At 34.4% G+C, this 17,155-nt stretch overlaps 1 protein-coding gene across 1 annotated transcript in view; it reads left to right on the top strand.

The window, feature by feature from the left end:
* Positions 1–12,877, top strand: part of LOC114333495 (5-hydroxytryptamine receptor 2A) — a 141,128-nt gene extending 128,251 nt beyond the window's left edge. Inside the window, exons 6-7 of the mRNA XM_050656837.1 lie at positions 1,150–1,622; positions 10,029–12,877. Coding sequence (XP_050512794.1) covers positions 1,150–1,622; positions 10,029–10,588 — 1,033 coding nt within the window. The 3' untranslated portion in view covers positions 10,589–12,877. The remainder of the gene's footprint in view (positions 1–1,149; positions 1,623–10,028) is intronic.
* The last annotated feature ends 4,278 nt before the right edge of the window (positions 12,878–17,155 follow it).

The following is a 17,155-nucleotide window of genomic DNA, read 5'->3' as shown; positions in this document are numbered from 1 at the left end:
AATATATTACTGATCAATTATTTTTCGTTCTTTTTTTGTTACATTGTTACATTGTTACATTTACATGTATACAAAATAATGTTTAATTGTCTTCACAAAATGTTGTGTTTTGTGTTTGTGTGTTTTTTTGTAAAATTTATTACTAATTTTCCTTCTTTATTTGTAACATTTACATAAAAAAGTAGTTTTTAATTGTTTCAAAAATGTTGCATATGGTGGCTGTGTTTTTTTTGTGAAATGTATTACTAATAAATTATTTTTATTTCTTTATTTGCTACATTATTACATTGATTACCGGATTGATAATCAGTAATCGTCAATTGTCAATTCAGTCATGGCTTACTTAAAATTTAGATAAATTTAGACACCTAAAATAATTTGCTCTGAAAAATGAAAATATCTCGAAAACTAATAAATTTGTACATAGGGAATGTTATACAAAAATTAAAGTACGGTAATGTTACTTCTCAATAATGATATAAAATACAGGGTGTTCTATTTAATATTACTGAGAAAATAATGTACTTGCATTTTGACTCACCCTGTATTTGATATAAAGAAAATTTGCAATGTGAATAATTCTTGAGAATTTTAACAATAAATAAAAAATATGGCATTTATAAACCATTGCTGTTGTGCATATTTTTATTTATACAGGGAGTTGAACTTGTTACGATTTTCATACAAAATTGGTTATAACTTTGTAAATACCCTGTACAACATAACAAATCTTTATATTTTTGTGATGGAGAAGTCAACAGGATTTCGAATATAAAATAAAATGTGGGGTGTTTGATTAAAAAAACGTAAGTTTGGTCTGCCACTGTGTTATCGAACACCCTGTAACATTATAACTAAATTTGTAATGTGAAGCTCAAAGTTGTCTACAATTTTTGTTATTAACTTTTATTGCTATCTATTACTATAGCTGATCTATTGAGCTTTACCCCACTAATCAATCACCCTGTATATAAAAAAATTATTTTATTTAATTTTAAAAATAATATTTAAATTTTAAAAATACAGAAAACATAGTATGAAGCTTCGCGCTTCATTTAGGTTGCACTTTTAACTGTGGACGCTATTCTACAGCACCACATACTGTACTTTTTATATTTTAATTATGTAACAATTTTTAATATTTTTTAGCCTACCTAACAAAAGCGACGAAAGTTTAACAAACTCCCATTCATCGTTACTGAGTTCTGAATATGGCTCTTGTCAGTTTAAAAGAAGAAGAGCGTCAACGTTTCACATAGGAGACAATAAAGAAGAGTATTTATCGCCAAAATGGAAGAAAAGAAGAGCTAGTTGTCATGAAAATCTAGACTCAGACGAAATAAAGAAAGATATTATTAAGGACGGAAGAAACGAAAGCAAGTATTCGTTAGCTTCGCCGTTTTTGAGTCCTTACTTCAAGGATCAGCCAGAAAAATTGTCTCTTCCCACAACTCCTGAGTTGAAGATTTCGCATGACCCATTGAAGAAGACAATCTCTAGGAATTTAAATGATTGCAATGAACAGTTCCTTACAGTATCTCCCATTAAGAAACCTATGCTAAAAACCGGAGACACCACAAACAGTATTATGGTAACTTGGGAGCATCGAAGTCATCGGAGAGGTAAGAATTATAAGTTAATATATGTTCTTCTTCTTCTTATAGTTTCTTCTCCTATGGAAGGTTGGCTATCATCACAGCTATCCGTACCTTATTGGCGACTGCTCTGGAAAGATCTACTGAGCTGCATCTATAATCTATACCATTCTCAACCAGAACATCCTTCGTCTTCCTTTGGATCTTTTACCCTTAATTTTACCTTTTAATTTTGCATTTTAATATATCGACGGTTAAAAGGCAAAAGTTACCAAATGCCAATTTGGGCGATATTGAGTTATATATAGCACTGAAATCAGAAAATTTTTCTGCCTCGATTGGTTGTATCCTCATGTGGCTACGATGAATTTTTTGTCGCTTGGTAATTTAAAATAATTGACAATTTTAACAATTTTCGGCCACCAAGCGACTAGAATTTTGTAAATTTAATAACAACTTTCAGTTAGTAAGTTTTTGTTAGATTGTATTTTGAATGTTTTAGCGCTTAGTGATTTTTTACAAACAATATCTAGAGTTTTTGAAATGCTTAAGAAATTTTACCCTATCCAAATATAATTTTTTTACCATTTATTACTTTTTTCGCACATTAATTTAATACCATTTCTTGTTTAGTTAATTATATCTATATGTAACTTTCTTAAACAAGATAAATAGTTCTTTCTTTCTACCTCAAACAGGTGGAATTTGTCGCTTAGTAATAATATACCTGCCGTTTTCTCAATGTTTCTGTTGCTTAGATATAATATATTTTTTAAAAAAGAAATTTTAAAAGGAAGCTTATCATTATTGCACGTAACCTGTTCCGCCGTTTAGAACGCCTCCAAATCATAGTTTGATTTGTAGTTAGTATTAACAGAATATCGGTCAGTGTGCTTCGAATTGTGAAATAGTTAAAATCTATATTTTTTACTATTGATTATTACTTATTATTATAACTCAGTTTTGGATCAACGTAATCGTATTGTTTTATTAATACGATACATCAGTATCAGAGGGCACCAACTCAAAAAACATAGTTTTTCACAAATCACCTTTAACTTATTTTTTCTGGGAGCAAATATTTTTAATCTGTTGTAATGGGTCATTTGTTTTTTTAATAGAACAAAATTTTGGAATTAGATGTTTATTTTATGGTTCTTTTAGATGATAATTTTTAATTAATTTTTTTTAAAGAATTCAGATTTTTTTGAGTTGGTGCACTATGAAACTGTCGACACATGATTTTTAACAGTTAGTGCATTTTGTATAGGGTATTTGTATGGAAATCAAATAAAATTATTTAAGTATTTTTTTCTTATAAAATCACTATTGTTTCGTTGTTATGAAAAAATATAACAAAATCAAAATAATTCTGACTTGTCACTTTCTTCAGCAGCGGCAGCTGTGGCAGAAGTTGGTAAGTTCTGGAAAACCTGGAGGTTTATTGGAGAGGATGAGAGATGGTTCTTCATAAGCCACGCTCGTTCTGTTTTATCGAATATATATGACATTATAATTTTCGCCAAAATAAGAATTCTTTTACATTATTTTGTGTGGCATTTTTCTCAACTCTTAGAATTTGTATTTCGCTCCATTTTATTTTGTCTCCGGCTTCATTTATATTAAAAATTTTCCCAATTTTTTGTAAATTTTTACTTTATTTTTACTACTTCGGCAATTTCTTCTGTAGCGTACCAGGCCGTCCAGTTTTATTTTTCTATTTTTCTTCTTCTTTTTGTATAGACATGACTCTGTCTGTTTTTTCAATGTGCCTCTAGTAAGTTGTCGTTTTCCATCGTTTTCATGGTCTTCCCACTGATCGTTTTCCTATCGGGGAACCGTCTCTCGCTGTCCTGACTACTATATTTGTTATCATTCTGCTTATGTGGTCATTCCATTCTATTCTTCTGTTTCTTACACAGTTACTAACGTTATGCACCTACCAACTCCGTCGTATATCTGTACTTCTACCTCTGTCCTATAGAGTCTTACCATCGATTTTTCGAAGGGTTTTCATCTCCGCTGTTTCGAGCAATCCTTTTGTCCTCTCTGTGTCGGGTCGTGTTTCTGTCGCGTATGTCATTATTGCTCTGATAACTGTTTTGTAAATTCTGCCTTTCCTTTCTTCTTCGATAATTTTATTGGAAGTTTTCTTAACCAGGCTAATAATTATCGGTACCATTTGCGATAAAATATAGAGCTGGTTTCCTTTTAGCTATCTTTTTTTTCTTTTTCTACGAGGGCATGCATCGCATCACCCACATTTTGAGTATGTCCAACTACTAAGAATTTGTGGGTTATGCTTTTTATTGCTAAGTTTTAACAGCACTAAAAAACAAGCAAGCAATGAACTTGTTTTTGTTTTGGCCCAGGCAATTATCGGAGTAAAATATGTGCTCATATTGAAGTCCCATGGTTCTTTAGATGCTGTCAAAGACACGTACTTATTTCATTAACGCTTGCGATACATTCGTGCCACAAAAAACTATAGCAATGTTTGTGAGAAATATCAAATATAGTGAAGTTGTAACATGATAGGCGTATCATGTAAAATGAAAACCACCTCGATCTCCATTTGGTAGTGATAATACAACTTGAAGATGAAAGCAACAAACTACAGTACTGTCATCTTCCTTTGAATCGTTGATATCCAACTCCTTCTCTAACCCAATCTGATTTTTTCTCTGATATGTGCATTATACTTAAGTTGTTGTAATACTTATTACAACACTGGTCTTTTTTGGCTGAAAAAAGGCAATATTAAATTCCCTGTTGAAAATCTTGGTGTAATAATGGAGTTTTACAGGAATTTTCAGTTCTCCTCTACATTTTCTTGGTACAGTCTGTACATGGTGGCTAAATTTAGAGATTTGTTTTTCCTTGCTCCGCAATAATGAGAGTCAATTACTGGAAAATATTTGATGTGGGACCTCACGAATTCTTTTTCATCATCTAGCATCCTTGGTCGCCCAGCATTTTTTTTCCTCCTCGATTGTAATTCTGTGCAAACCCTAGCTCTGTTCTTTTTTTTTTAAATTGCTGTGCATGCTTTTTAATTATTATCCTATTCGAAATGTTTAAAATAAACAAAACTTTACATACTCTAATTTTTTCATTTCTCATCTCAAAGAAATAAGCTATATTTTCGCTTCAATGACTCCCTTCTTTCTTATATTGATATTTTGGCTTAACAGGCATTACATTGTTAACTATAAAATCTCGCTGCCTATTTAAATCACCAAGACCCCAGTATGTATTTAACAGTTCTTCTCTTTCCGTATCACTAAATTTTTCATTTCAATAAAACATTTAATTTAGCAACGGTCAGTGCAAGCAGCTTTCACAGACCATTTTGAGTTAGTAGCTGACAACAGTTCTACCGATCAAGTTTCATTATGCACTAACTCAAAGTGATGCGGTATGAAACTACGACATTGTAAAAAAAAAATATTCGATTCTGCATGTAGACAAGTCAAAATTTTAACAATGGGGTTAGAATTTTGAGATGGTGTAATTTGAAACTGATAAATAAGCATATTTTAACCATTTTCTAATACTTATCTCAATATTGAAAAATTTTGAGTTGGTGCAGTCTGATACTGATGTATCGAACAATGAAAATGGATGGTAGAAAACGAATACATAATATCCTAAACCTAGCTTTGGCAAGCGCAGGGGCATCTACCAAAGATTTACTTTTGGTAAGTAGTGTAGCAGTATGCCAAGAAATCAGTACATATTTCAAATAAAAAATTTATACATTTCAGTGATCATGCATGTCGTATGGATATAGACCAGACGATTCAAAGTAAGGCCTGTTAATAATATGATAATTACTGTAAATTATATTTTTTAGTTTAATAGTTCAACCATTTTTTACCTGTTACAAAACATGAATGGTTTTCGGATATATGTTATATTTCTTAAAATACAATCAAAAGTTTATCAGGTTTAGTCAATTTTATAATAAAATATAATATATAATATAATAATATAATAGTTCTAATAATAAATATCCACCTTCAGTATTTTTTCCAGTTGAAGGTAAAAAAATATAGTCGGTTGATAACTTTTTCCTGGTTGGAATTTAGCAGAAAATATTACTAACCGACACTATTTCATAAACTATTAAAAAAATACATAGTCTACAAAGGGTAGTATATAAAGTATCTAAACTGCATTTAACGTTCGTTGGAATTATGACAATAAAATTATTAAATCATGTTTTATGAATTTTTTTTAAATTTCAAACTTTAAACCGCTCTAGTGTAAAGTTAGCCAAATGTCGCTTGGTCATTTTTGACTTTCAGCCGTCGATATCATATTTCGCACCTCTGGTACTGTGGCCAAAATATTCCAGCTTTCTTGTTTTTATCTTCTTTATGACCTCGTTATCCTTTTGTTAGGCCGCTCGCAATATCTATGCCACATAATGAGAGGGTAAAAGTACCCTCTACTAGGGCTCATAGTCCAAGGAAAAATCTCTGGAAAGAGAAATGTGGGACGTAGGAGGATTTCCTAGTTGCGAAATTTAAGGGAGTGGCACGAGTGCAGTCCAATACAATTGTTCAAAGCTGCAACCAACAAAGTTAAAATTGCTGCGATGATAGCCAACCTCCGATAGGAGAGGGTAATGCAACAAGAAGAATCCTTTTGTAGCCTTCTTAACTTTTCTGCATTTGTGACTCGTTTTTTCCATGGTATTTTTAAAATCCTTCTATAGCACTACTTCTCAAGTGCTTCTAACTTCTTTATATCACCTACTTTTAGTGTCCAGCTTTCCATTCCTTATAACAAAGTCAAAACAATAAAGAACACGTAGCATCTTAAGGCTCTTACCCTAAGTTACAGAGGATGGTCTCCATTAATAAACATTTTTTCATTATTATAAATGCTTGTCTTGCCATTCCAATGCGTGCTATGATTTCTCTACCTTGGTCATTTTTTTCATTTATCCAAGTACCCGGAGATTATAAACACGGCGCAGCCCAGATGGACGAACGAGGAATCAAATAGACTACATCCTAATAAGATGAAGGTGGAAGTCGTCGTCCATCAACTGTAAAACATATCCTGGCGCAGACTGTGGAAGTGATCATCAACTCTTGGTATTGAACGTTCGACTTCGTTTTAAAGTCCCCAAAAGAAGACCCCAGAGAAAAACCTAGAAGTAGCTCTTTCTTTAGACCAAGTAGATAGTGACCCTGAAAAGGATATTAGGATTGAAAATTTTACCTTAACTTTAAATTGCCAGATGACGCTAGTCACCTGATACATTCACGTCAGTTGCGGTGTGGGGGATAAACTCTCGTTGTTGGTCACTTAGAGTATGGAGCAGCAGGCCTACGTCTCTCCGATGAGACTCCAATAAAAGTCGAAAATCGTCGATTTAAAGTGCTGGGCTGCGCTCCGTATTCTAAGTGAAAAATAAGAATCTCTCTTCTTCTTCTTCTTAACTCAGGCGAGACTCGTTAGTCTCTGACACTTGGTCATAAGACCTTTGTACCAAACCCTGTTCTTCTCCTTAAACTTTAATAAGTCCTATGGCCTCAACGAAGGCCAACAGTTTTCTTATTGGTAGTTTTAGGATTTCTTCTGGTTCAAACCTCATTTGACCAGTGAAGTTCTGCCTTACATCACCTGTGCTATGGCATAGTATGTGTATGGCAGTTTCTTCTTCCATTTCGCACTTTCTGCACCATGGTTCATTCACCTTACCTAGTTTTTATAGGTGATTTCTTAAACGGCAATGTCCAGTCACCATTTCAGTGGCCGTTTTGATCTCTCGTTTATTGAGGTTCATCAAACTGTTCGAGAGTTTTTTATCAATATTCTTGATTATTTTTTTAGTCTGGATTTGCCCTTGAGTGGTTCTCCATTTACTTTGATGATTCTTTATCAGCCATTTCTGAACCTCGTTTTTCATAGCATCTTTAGTGATGCCACAGAAAGGTTCTGGGCCTTCAAAAGCTTTTCTCGAGCCTTGTTTCGCTAACATATCTGCTCGTTCGTTCCCATGCACCCCTTCATGACCCGGCACCCATATTAAAGACACTTTATTGTCTTTTGCCAGGTTATTGAGGAGATCTTTGCAGTTTCTCACCAGTTTTGATTTGGTGAGAGGGTTCTTTACAGCCAGAATAGCCGATTCTATCTGTGTAAATGTTGATTCTCTTAGCTTTAGGGTCCTCATCAATGATTTCATCAATGCAGGCCACCAAAGCAAAAAGTTCAGCCTGGAACACCGTTGTATATTGACCTAGGCTGTAAGATTTATTATAGTTACATGTTTGCCCAAAGACTTCTGATCCAGTACGATGGGCAGTTTTAGATCCATCAGTAAACCATATTATGTCTCCATTAATGTTTGGGACTTTTTGTTCTCTAGATGGTATAATTGTGTTAATCTTCTCAGTGAAGATTAGTTCTGGTGTCATCATATCTAAGTTCATCATAAAGATGGATTCCTCAAGTATAGTCCCAGTAATGTTTGTGTGGCTATTCAATACATAATTTGGCCTTCAAGTATTGTTTGCTTTGAGCCTCAAGATGGTCATAAAGGCTACCGCCGAAATATACAATTCCAGCCTGTGATAGCCTCTAATGAAGCCGTTCCTGTACTATTCAAGGCTCCTGTTATATTTAGAAGCGCTTGTCTTTGTAGGGTGGTGAGAGTGGTCACACAAGATTGCAAAGCCGTCTTTATCCGCCAGAGTACTGACCCATAAGTAACTGTCGGTCGTATCACTGATGTGTACAACCAACATATCACCTTTGGTTTCAGTCCCCAGGTTTTACCTAAAACTCGTCTGCAGTTCCAGAAGAGTCGCTTAGCCCTATTGGTTATATTGGTAATATGAGTATTCCAAATGAGTTTCGAATCCAGGGTTACCCCTAGATACTTAACCTCATTGGTTCTTTCCAGTACCTCTCCAAATAATTTCAGTTCACGCAGTCCAGTAAGCTTCCTCTTATTTGTAAAGGCTACCAGTTTAGTTTTAGAAGGGTTCACGGAGAGGTTCTCTTTCAGACACCAGTTCTCTATGTAGTGAAGGGCATATCGCATCTGATACGCAACAATGCTGGGAAATTTTCCCCTAGTTACTATTACGATATCATCTGCGAAACCCTGGACCCAGATTCCTTGGGCGCTTAGCCCATGAATCAGATCATCGACAACTATGTTCCATAATGACGGTGACAATACACCGCCTTGAGGGCATCCCTTAGTTGCCCTCAGATTTATTGTGTCTTCATGCGTATCTGTGGATATTATTCTGCTCTGAAGCATCTGAATAATCCACTAAGGTGCAACCAACGAAGTTAAAATTGCTGTGATGATAGCCAACCTCCGATAGGAGAGGGTAATGCAAGAAGAAGAATCCTTTTGTAGCCTTCTTAACTTTTCTGCATTTGTGACTCGTTTTTTCCATGGTATTTTTAAAATCTTTCTATAGCACTACTTCTCAAGTGCTTCTAACTTCTTTATATTACCTACTTTTAGTGTCCAGCTTTCCATTCCTTATAATAAAGTCAAAAAAATAAAGAACACGTAGCATCTTAAGGCTCTTATCCTAAGTTACAGAGGATGGTCTCGATTAATAAACATTTTTTCATTTTTATATATGCTTGTCTTGCCATTCCAATGCGTGCTCTGATTTCTCTGCCTTGGTCATTTTTTTTATTTATCCAAGTACCCGGAGATTATACACATGGCGCAGCTCAGATGGACGAACAAGGAATCAAATAGACTACATCCTAATAAGATGAAGGTGGAAGTCGTCGTCCATCAACCGTAAAACATATCCTGGCGCAGACTGTGGAAGTGATTATCAACTCCTGGTATTGAACGTTCGACTTCGTTTTAAAGTCCCCAAAAGAAGACCCCAGAGAAAAGTCATGTCCTACAAAACCTAGAAGAAGCTCTTTCTTTAGACCAAGTAGATAGTGACCCTGAAAAGGATATTAGGATTGAAAACTTTACCTTACCTTTAAATTGCCAGATGACGCTAGTCACCTGATACATTCACGTCAGTTGCGGTGTGGGGGATAAACTCTCGTTGTTGGTCACTTAGATTATGGAGCAGCAGCCCTACGTCTCTCCGATGAGACTCCAATAAAAGTCGAAAATCGTCGATTCAAAGTGCTGGGCTGCGCTCCGTATTCTAAGTGAAAAATAAGATTGTTTTGCCTTCGCATTGCAACTGAATAAAAATGGAATTTTTATTTTATTTACATATATCTTCTTTACTCATTACATTATTTATTATTTAAACACTTATTTTCTCCAACGTTATGTAAATAGGTACATCTTATACTGTTAAGAAATAATATAAGAGATATTATTGTATTTCTAAATTGTACTATATAACAGACAGTATTCCTTCTGGTAACAGATGGTATAACTTCCTTTAATGAATATTTACATTCTAGGTTCCAGTTTTGGATCAACCAAAACATCTCTGCTCTCAGTATCACCGGCCCACATTCCCCAACGAACACCACTATTACTAAGACGATCTGCTACACTTCGTCAAAGCGCACAGCCGTCTAACAGTAGCTTGGCAAATAAGAAGAACCCTTCATCTCCATGTCTACTGCAACGATATAACTACAGTAATAGTAGTACCACAATGGGACGAGGCGTACGACCTCATCATAGTAGAAACTCCAGTGTCATTTCCAGGAATTCTTCCCGCCACGGTCGGATCATCCGCTTGGAGCAAAAGGCAACCAAAGTTCTTGGAGTTGTATTTTTTACTTTTGTTATTCTATGGGCTCCGTTTTTTATCTTAAATTTAGTACCCATTTTTTGTCCGCTTTGTGACAAAAACATGGAGAACTGGATAGTACAGCTAGTAACATGGTTGGGATATGCCAGTTCGATGGTAAATCCAATATTTTACACAATATTTAATAAAATATTCAGACAGGCTTTTAAAAAGGTTTTGTTGTGTCGGTATCGAAAGACTAAATGGAGACCGCACAGGTGACAGATAAAGGTCAAGAAGAGCAGAATGACGACTAGCGCGGTCAATTTGTAAGTCATGAGACTACTGTGTCATATCAATCACTTTAATGATCAGTCTCACAAAGTCTCGGTATTTCAAACCTAACTAATTGACTTAAACTGCTACTATTTTATTTTTGTATCTTAAAAAAACCAAATCTGAATTTATTTATTTTTTGGGATTTTGTTAATTTTTTTTTTAAATCTTAAATATTTTTAAATTTAATAAAAAAATTGGCTGCGGGTGGGAGAGTAGACAGCAAATTAATATAAACCGATATTTTAATTGGTGATGTTGTACCGTTCTTCTTTTTGGTGTCGGCGCACTTGTGAACGGAGCATTTCCGGCAAATTAATACTTATCAACATTTTAGACTACAGCAGAAAATTTAAACAAAATCTTGAAAAAAAATGAAAATCAATAATAAACGCTGACGTTGGTCAGCAATTATTAAATCTTACGTGGAGCAAACTACTTGTTGAGACATTGATCAAATTTTAAAATGAATTGGGTTTTGGGTGAAATAATATAAATATACTAAAGAGCTCTTTACTTCTTGTCGATTAGTTAGGTGTGAAATTAGCGGGATTTTGAGAGACGGGGCATATCTCACAGAACATATCTTAATGAATCATTAGGGCAAATGGATTGTGAAATTTTTATTAGTGCATCCAAAATATTTTTATGGATTTTGAAATGAGAACAAATAAATTTGGGTAAGCAAATTACTCTCAAAAATACGGGTACTTTTTATACTATTTGTGATTAAGATTTAATATTAGTCCGGTGAAAATATGTTAAGTATTTTAAAAAAATTTTGCTTAGTAGGTTATTTCATACAATGCGTTATAGTTATTAAGGTACCAAGGGTATTATAAGGATAATAACGCTTGAGGTCAGTGGTGTATAGACCACTGTGGTATATACGTTGTCCGAAAGCGTTATTATTATAATACCCGTGGTGCCTTCAACGTTTAATGTCCGACTAAATTATTCTTTATATGCAAAAAATTTGAATGAATTTTGAATTAATTAGTTTTCAAATAAGTACATTTACCAGAAATAGTCGTAACGTAATTGTGGTAACCATAGTTTTACTTAGAGTTTTATTTGTCAACTTGACAGTATTTAACTCGTTATTTAAATTTAATAGGCCCTAGGGCGTTATTTTTCAATAACACGCCCTTGGGCGTTATATCGTACTTAATAGACTTCGAAATAATGTCAGTATTTGTCAAATATCATAGACCAGTCGGACATTAAAAATATTACTTAAGAAATTATGCACAGATTTTATTTTAAATAGCAAAATCCTAACAGTTGTTCTGTTCAGTTGATCTGATCAATTCTCATTAAGTTTTATACATTTAGGGCCGGTACTTTAACACATTAACACACTTAATAATTTTTTTTATTATTATTATTAAACACAAGATGTGTTTAGACTACTGAAATCTGGTCATCAGTTGACCATTATCAGTTCTTCTTTAACTTATATTACTAAATGATACATAATCTAAGATCTTAACCCTATGGTGTCCTCTTATTTTTTTTAACAAGTATGCGTTTTAAAACTTAAACTAACACACAATACTACACTATGCTCTGCTTTTACACTAATACTTTACACTAACTTAAATGGTTTTCTTCGTTTGAGTCTTCTTTCTAACCCAGTATTATCCCTCTGTCTTCATATAAATCGCAGAATGCTGCGATGCTATGCCTTATCTGTTCTTTTTTATGTTGTTGGACCTTGAAAACGAAGATATCTTCAGAAGATTAAAAGCATTTGAGATGTGATTATAAATAAAACCGAGAGGTATTGACCACCATCAAATCTCGAAAGCTACAATTCCTCGGACACATTATACATTATGAAATAAATCCAGATATATGCTCTCATACAAGTCGTCCTTCAAGAAAAATCATTTGAGAAGCGAAATCCAGGAAGAACAGGAACACCCTGATGAAAAAAGCTCAGAACATAGTTTAACACATGTGTGCAGCTTTTATGCGCTGTTGCCAAGAAGATAAAGATTGCCATCATGATCGCCAACATTCGTCACAGACAGGCACATCAGGAAGAAGGAGAATATTAACCCGGTATGTCCCACAACTTTTTTGTTAAATGTTTCGGTTTTTTTGTAATAAATAACAATGATTATGCTAATTAAACTCAATTTCATTAATTATTTGTTTATTTGAAAAACGGTTTTTTGTTCAAGGCCTGTTGCCATATGGCAACACTGGGTCATACCGCAAGTTTCTCTTTTTTAATAAAAGTCAGACCATTATACTACAATATTTTAATTAAAAGGTATTTTACATTTCAGTATGATAATTTTCGAAGCATTTAATGCAAAGACCGATTCCACATTTTTACAGCCAGTACGACCAATAGTTTTACAGGAATCCCCAGCACACCTTCTTTTGTTTTCGAGTGGCACAGGCCAATGGTTAAGTCCATCATACCGAAGAGTTTCATAAGGCGAACCTTCACTTTTTCGTTTCCGGGAAGGCCCAGGTCGTTTAGGAGGTTCTCCGTAATGCTTGCAATAATAAGTGGCAATATGGCGTCTAAATTCTATTTGAGACATTGTGGGATGTGCACTTCTATGCAGTTGCCAAGCATTCTGCACGCAAGCGTCGATCAGCCACGTGAATATGAAACTCCACCATTTTTTACCTTTGTTTCCATATACAGTCGGAAAAATGAAAGAATACCCATGAACGAACATATAAAATACGCTGTATTTTCCTGTCACCGTGTCACAAAGAAAATTGTCCAGTGCAAGTACATGTAACAATAATTATTACATGTACTTGCGCTGGACAATTTTTTGTGTGACACGGTGAGAGGAAAATACAGCGTGTTTTATATGTTCGTTCATGGGTATTCTTTCATTTTTCCTACTGTATATATTTTAAGATAAAGGCTTATATTTTGATCCATACGATCAACTCCTTCCATATACTGGTTGTATTGTTTTATAACACAAGGACGTGTAACATTGATTCGCTGCTTCTCGTGTTTGGAATAGCGTTTCACTTTAGAAACAGGGCTAATGCCAAAAGCAGTTGATGCAGTTCATACCACGGAATTGTCAACCCATTTTGTTAAAACAATATCACTATCTTTTGTTTTGGTGGAAACGGCAAAACCTCTTGTTTTTTTCGTAAGTTTTTCTTTAGAAGGTAGTGGACAGGGCTTTGGGATTCTATTTTCGCGAATAGTGCCAGTAGAAGTGTAACCCCGAGATTTCAAATACGTCAGTAAAGGAAAGCCAGTAAAGAGGTTATCAAAATACAGTGAAAAAGGCAGTTGTTGAACATCAGGTGTAAAGTCATCAATCATACATACCAGTGGTGCAGCGCATTTACCAAATCGTTCTTCATACTTCGAGTTCGATCTGCAGTTTTTACCCTGATATATTTCGAAGTTAACAAGGTAACCAGATGGCGTGAATAAAGACCAAACCTTATATCCGAAACGAAGCGGTTTTCCTTTAATAAATTGTTTGCAGCCATGTCTGCCAAAGTAAGCAATCATACTTTCGTCATATGATCAGGGCCTATTTTACCACTAGGCCCGTGAGGCACCTGCCTCGGGCCCGTATTTGAATGGGGCCCGAAAAGATCACCAAACAAAACATGTTTATTACAATAACAAAACAAATTTTCAAAATTCTTTCGTTTTACGAACAGGCAATGATAAAACGATAACCATAAGAGTTATAATTAAGTGGATTAGCGCAAACTTTCGGCTTCAATGCTCTTTAAATGCATTAATTTTTTCAAATCCTCAAAAAACTAATAAATATTTTTAAAAAATTTAGACGCAGAATGCAGGATTACATTATTACCGAGGACCGAATGTCCCTTAGAATAAATAAAAAGTTTCTTTTGAATAAGATATGTATATAAAATTAAAAATTACACTCAATTTTCTCTTTTTTTTTTTCACCCCTGTAACTTATTAAAATAAACATTATCGAAGATTTCAGGGACTTTCGGCCATCGGTAGTAACGTACCTAATCCTTCATTCTGCGTTTAAATTTTTCAAAAATAAATAGGTAGGTAGTTTTCACTCCTAATAGCAACGTCAATAATATTGAAAGATATTAAAAATGTTACTAAAAGATTTTTAAATTGAAAACTTATTGGTCCATTTCCCTGGTGACACCTCCAAGGCTTCTACAATATGCAAGCCAGATGGATGCTGCAGAGAAGACAAAAGGGAAGGAATTCTACGCTATGTATGCAATTCACAACCCCCGTCTGCAGATTGGTAAAGTTCCAACGGAAAATGGACCTAGTTACTCTATAGGAGTAATACTAATATAAAATAAAAATAAAAATGTATACCATTTTTATTCAGTTGCAATGCGAAGACAAAACAATCTTATTTTTCAATTAGAATACGGAGCGCAGTCCAGCCCTCTGAATCGACGATTTTCGACTCTTATTGGAGTCATCATCGGAGCGCAGGCCTTATTTTATATTAGTATTACTCCTATAGAGTAACTAGGTCCATTTTCCGTTGGAACTTTACCAAGCTGCAGACGGGGGTTGTGAATTGCATAGTGTAGAATTCCTTCCCATTTGTCTTCACTGCAGCATCCATCTGGCTTGCATATTGTAGAAGCCTTGGAGGTATCACCAGGGAAATGGACCAATAAGTTTTCAATTTAAAAATATTTTAGTAATATTTTTAATATTTTTCAATATTATTAACGTTGTTATTAGGATTGAAAACTTTACCTTTCAATTGCCAGATGACGCTAGTCACCTAATCCATACACGTCAGTTGCAATGTGGGGATAAGCTTTCATGGTTGGTCACTTCGAGTAGAGTGCGGCAGGCCTAGGCCTCTCCGATGATGACTCCAATAAGAGTCGAAAATCGTCGACTCAGAGTGCTGGACTGCGCTCCCTATTCTAAGTGAAAAATAAGATTGTATTACTCCTATAGAGTAACTAGGTCCATTGTCCGTTGGAACTTTACCAAGCTGCAGACGGGGGTTGTGAATTGCATAGTGTAGAATTCCTTCCCTTTTGTCTTCACTGCAGCATCCATTTGGATTGCAAATTGTAGAAGCCTTGGAGGTGTCACCAGGGAAATGTACCAATAAGTTTTCAATTTAAAAATCTTTTAGTAATATTTTTAATATTTTTCAATATTATTAATGTTGCTATTAGGATTGAAAAACTATCTTTCAATTGCCAGATGACGCTAGCCACCTAATCCATTCACGTCAGTTGCAGTGTGGGACTAATATGTGTCGAAAAATTTACTGGATTAGAGAAAGCAACCTATGCATTCTCTGAAGAGCCTCTAACAAGAGGTGAAAACGTCGATAAGAGTGCTGGACTGGGCTCCCTATTCTAAGTGAAAAATAAGATTGTTTTGCCTTCGCTTTGCAACTGAATAAAAATGGTATACATTTTTATTTTTATTTTATATTAGTATTACTCCTATAGAGTAACTAGGTCCATTTTCCGTTGGAACTTTACCAAGCTGCAGACGGGGGGTTGTGAATTGCATAGTGTAGAATTCCTTCCCTTTTGTCTTGCATATTGTAGAAGCCTTGGAGGTGTCATGGACCAATAAGTTTTCAATTTAAAAATTTTTTTAGTAATATTTTTAATATTTTTCAATATTATTAACGTTGCTATTAGGATTGAAAACTTTACCTTACAATTGCCGGATGACGCTAGTCACCTAATCCATACACATCAGTTGCAATGTGGGGATAAGCTTTCATGGTTGGTCACTTCGAGTAGAGAGCAGCAGGCCTAGGCCTCTTCGATGATGACTCCAATAAGAGTCGAAAATCGTGAATTCAGAGTGCTGGACGGACTGCGCTCCCTATTCTAAGTGAAAAATAAGATTGTTTTGCCTTCGCATTGCAACTGAATAAAAATGGTATACATTTTTATTTTTATTTTCAAAAACACTTATTAGTTTTCTCAGGCTTCGAAAAAAACGAATCCATTTAAAAAACATTGAAGCGGAAAGTTTGCGCCTATCCCCTTAAACAATGTTTAATTGTTTAAATATAAATTTTATTTATTATTAATAAAAATTTTATTTTCTTGTGTAACTATATTTTTATTAAATAATTAATACATTTAAAAAAGTTACTATTATTATTAAATTATATTTAGGGGCCCGAAAATTGTGTAGTGCCTCGGGCCTGATTTGAAGTAAAATAGGCTCTGCATATGATAGATGCTGTTCAGGGTGAAAATGTTTTATCATGTTTGCTTTTAAATGATCTGTAATGGGTCGAAGCTTCCACATCTTATCCATTTCAGTGCCTTTTTTAGGCTATCTTCAAAATGAAGAAACTGCAATTTTTGTTGAAATCTGTTTCTGCGCATGGAGTTCCTTACCATATTGTTCTGAAGGTCTTCATGAGTACTCCATAGCGTTCTAATTCGTGAATGGTAATTATAATCAGTCACAAGTAAATTTCCAATAAAAACTTTTAATTTATCAACAGTAATATTAGGGCTGGGTTTGCCTAAAAAAACAGCATATTTCCC

This window comes from Diabrotica virgifera, chromosome 7, assembly GCF_917563875.1.
Source record: "Diabrotica virgifera virgifera chromosome 7, PGI_DIABVI_V3a".
Classification (NCBI taxonomy): Eukaryota; Metazoa; Arthropoda; class Insecta; order Coleoptera; family Chrysomelidae; genus Diabrotica; species Diabrotica virgifera.
This window is presented reverse-complemented; position numbering and strand designations above follow the sequence as displayed.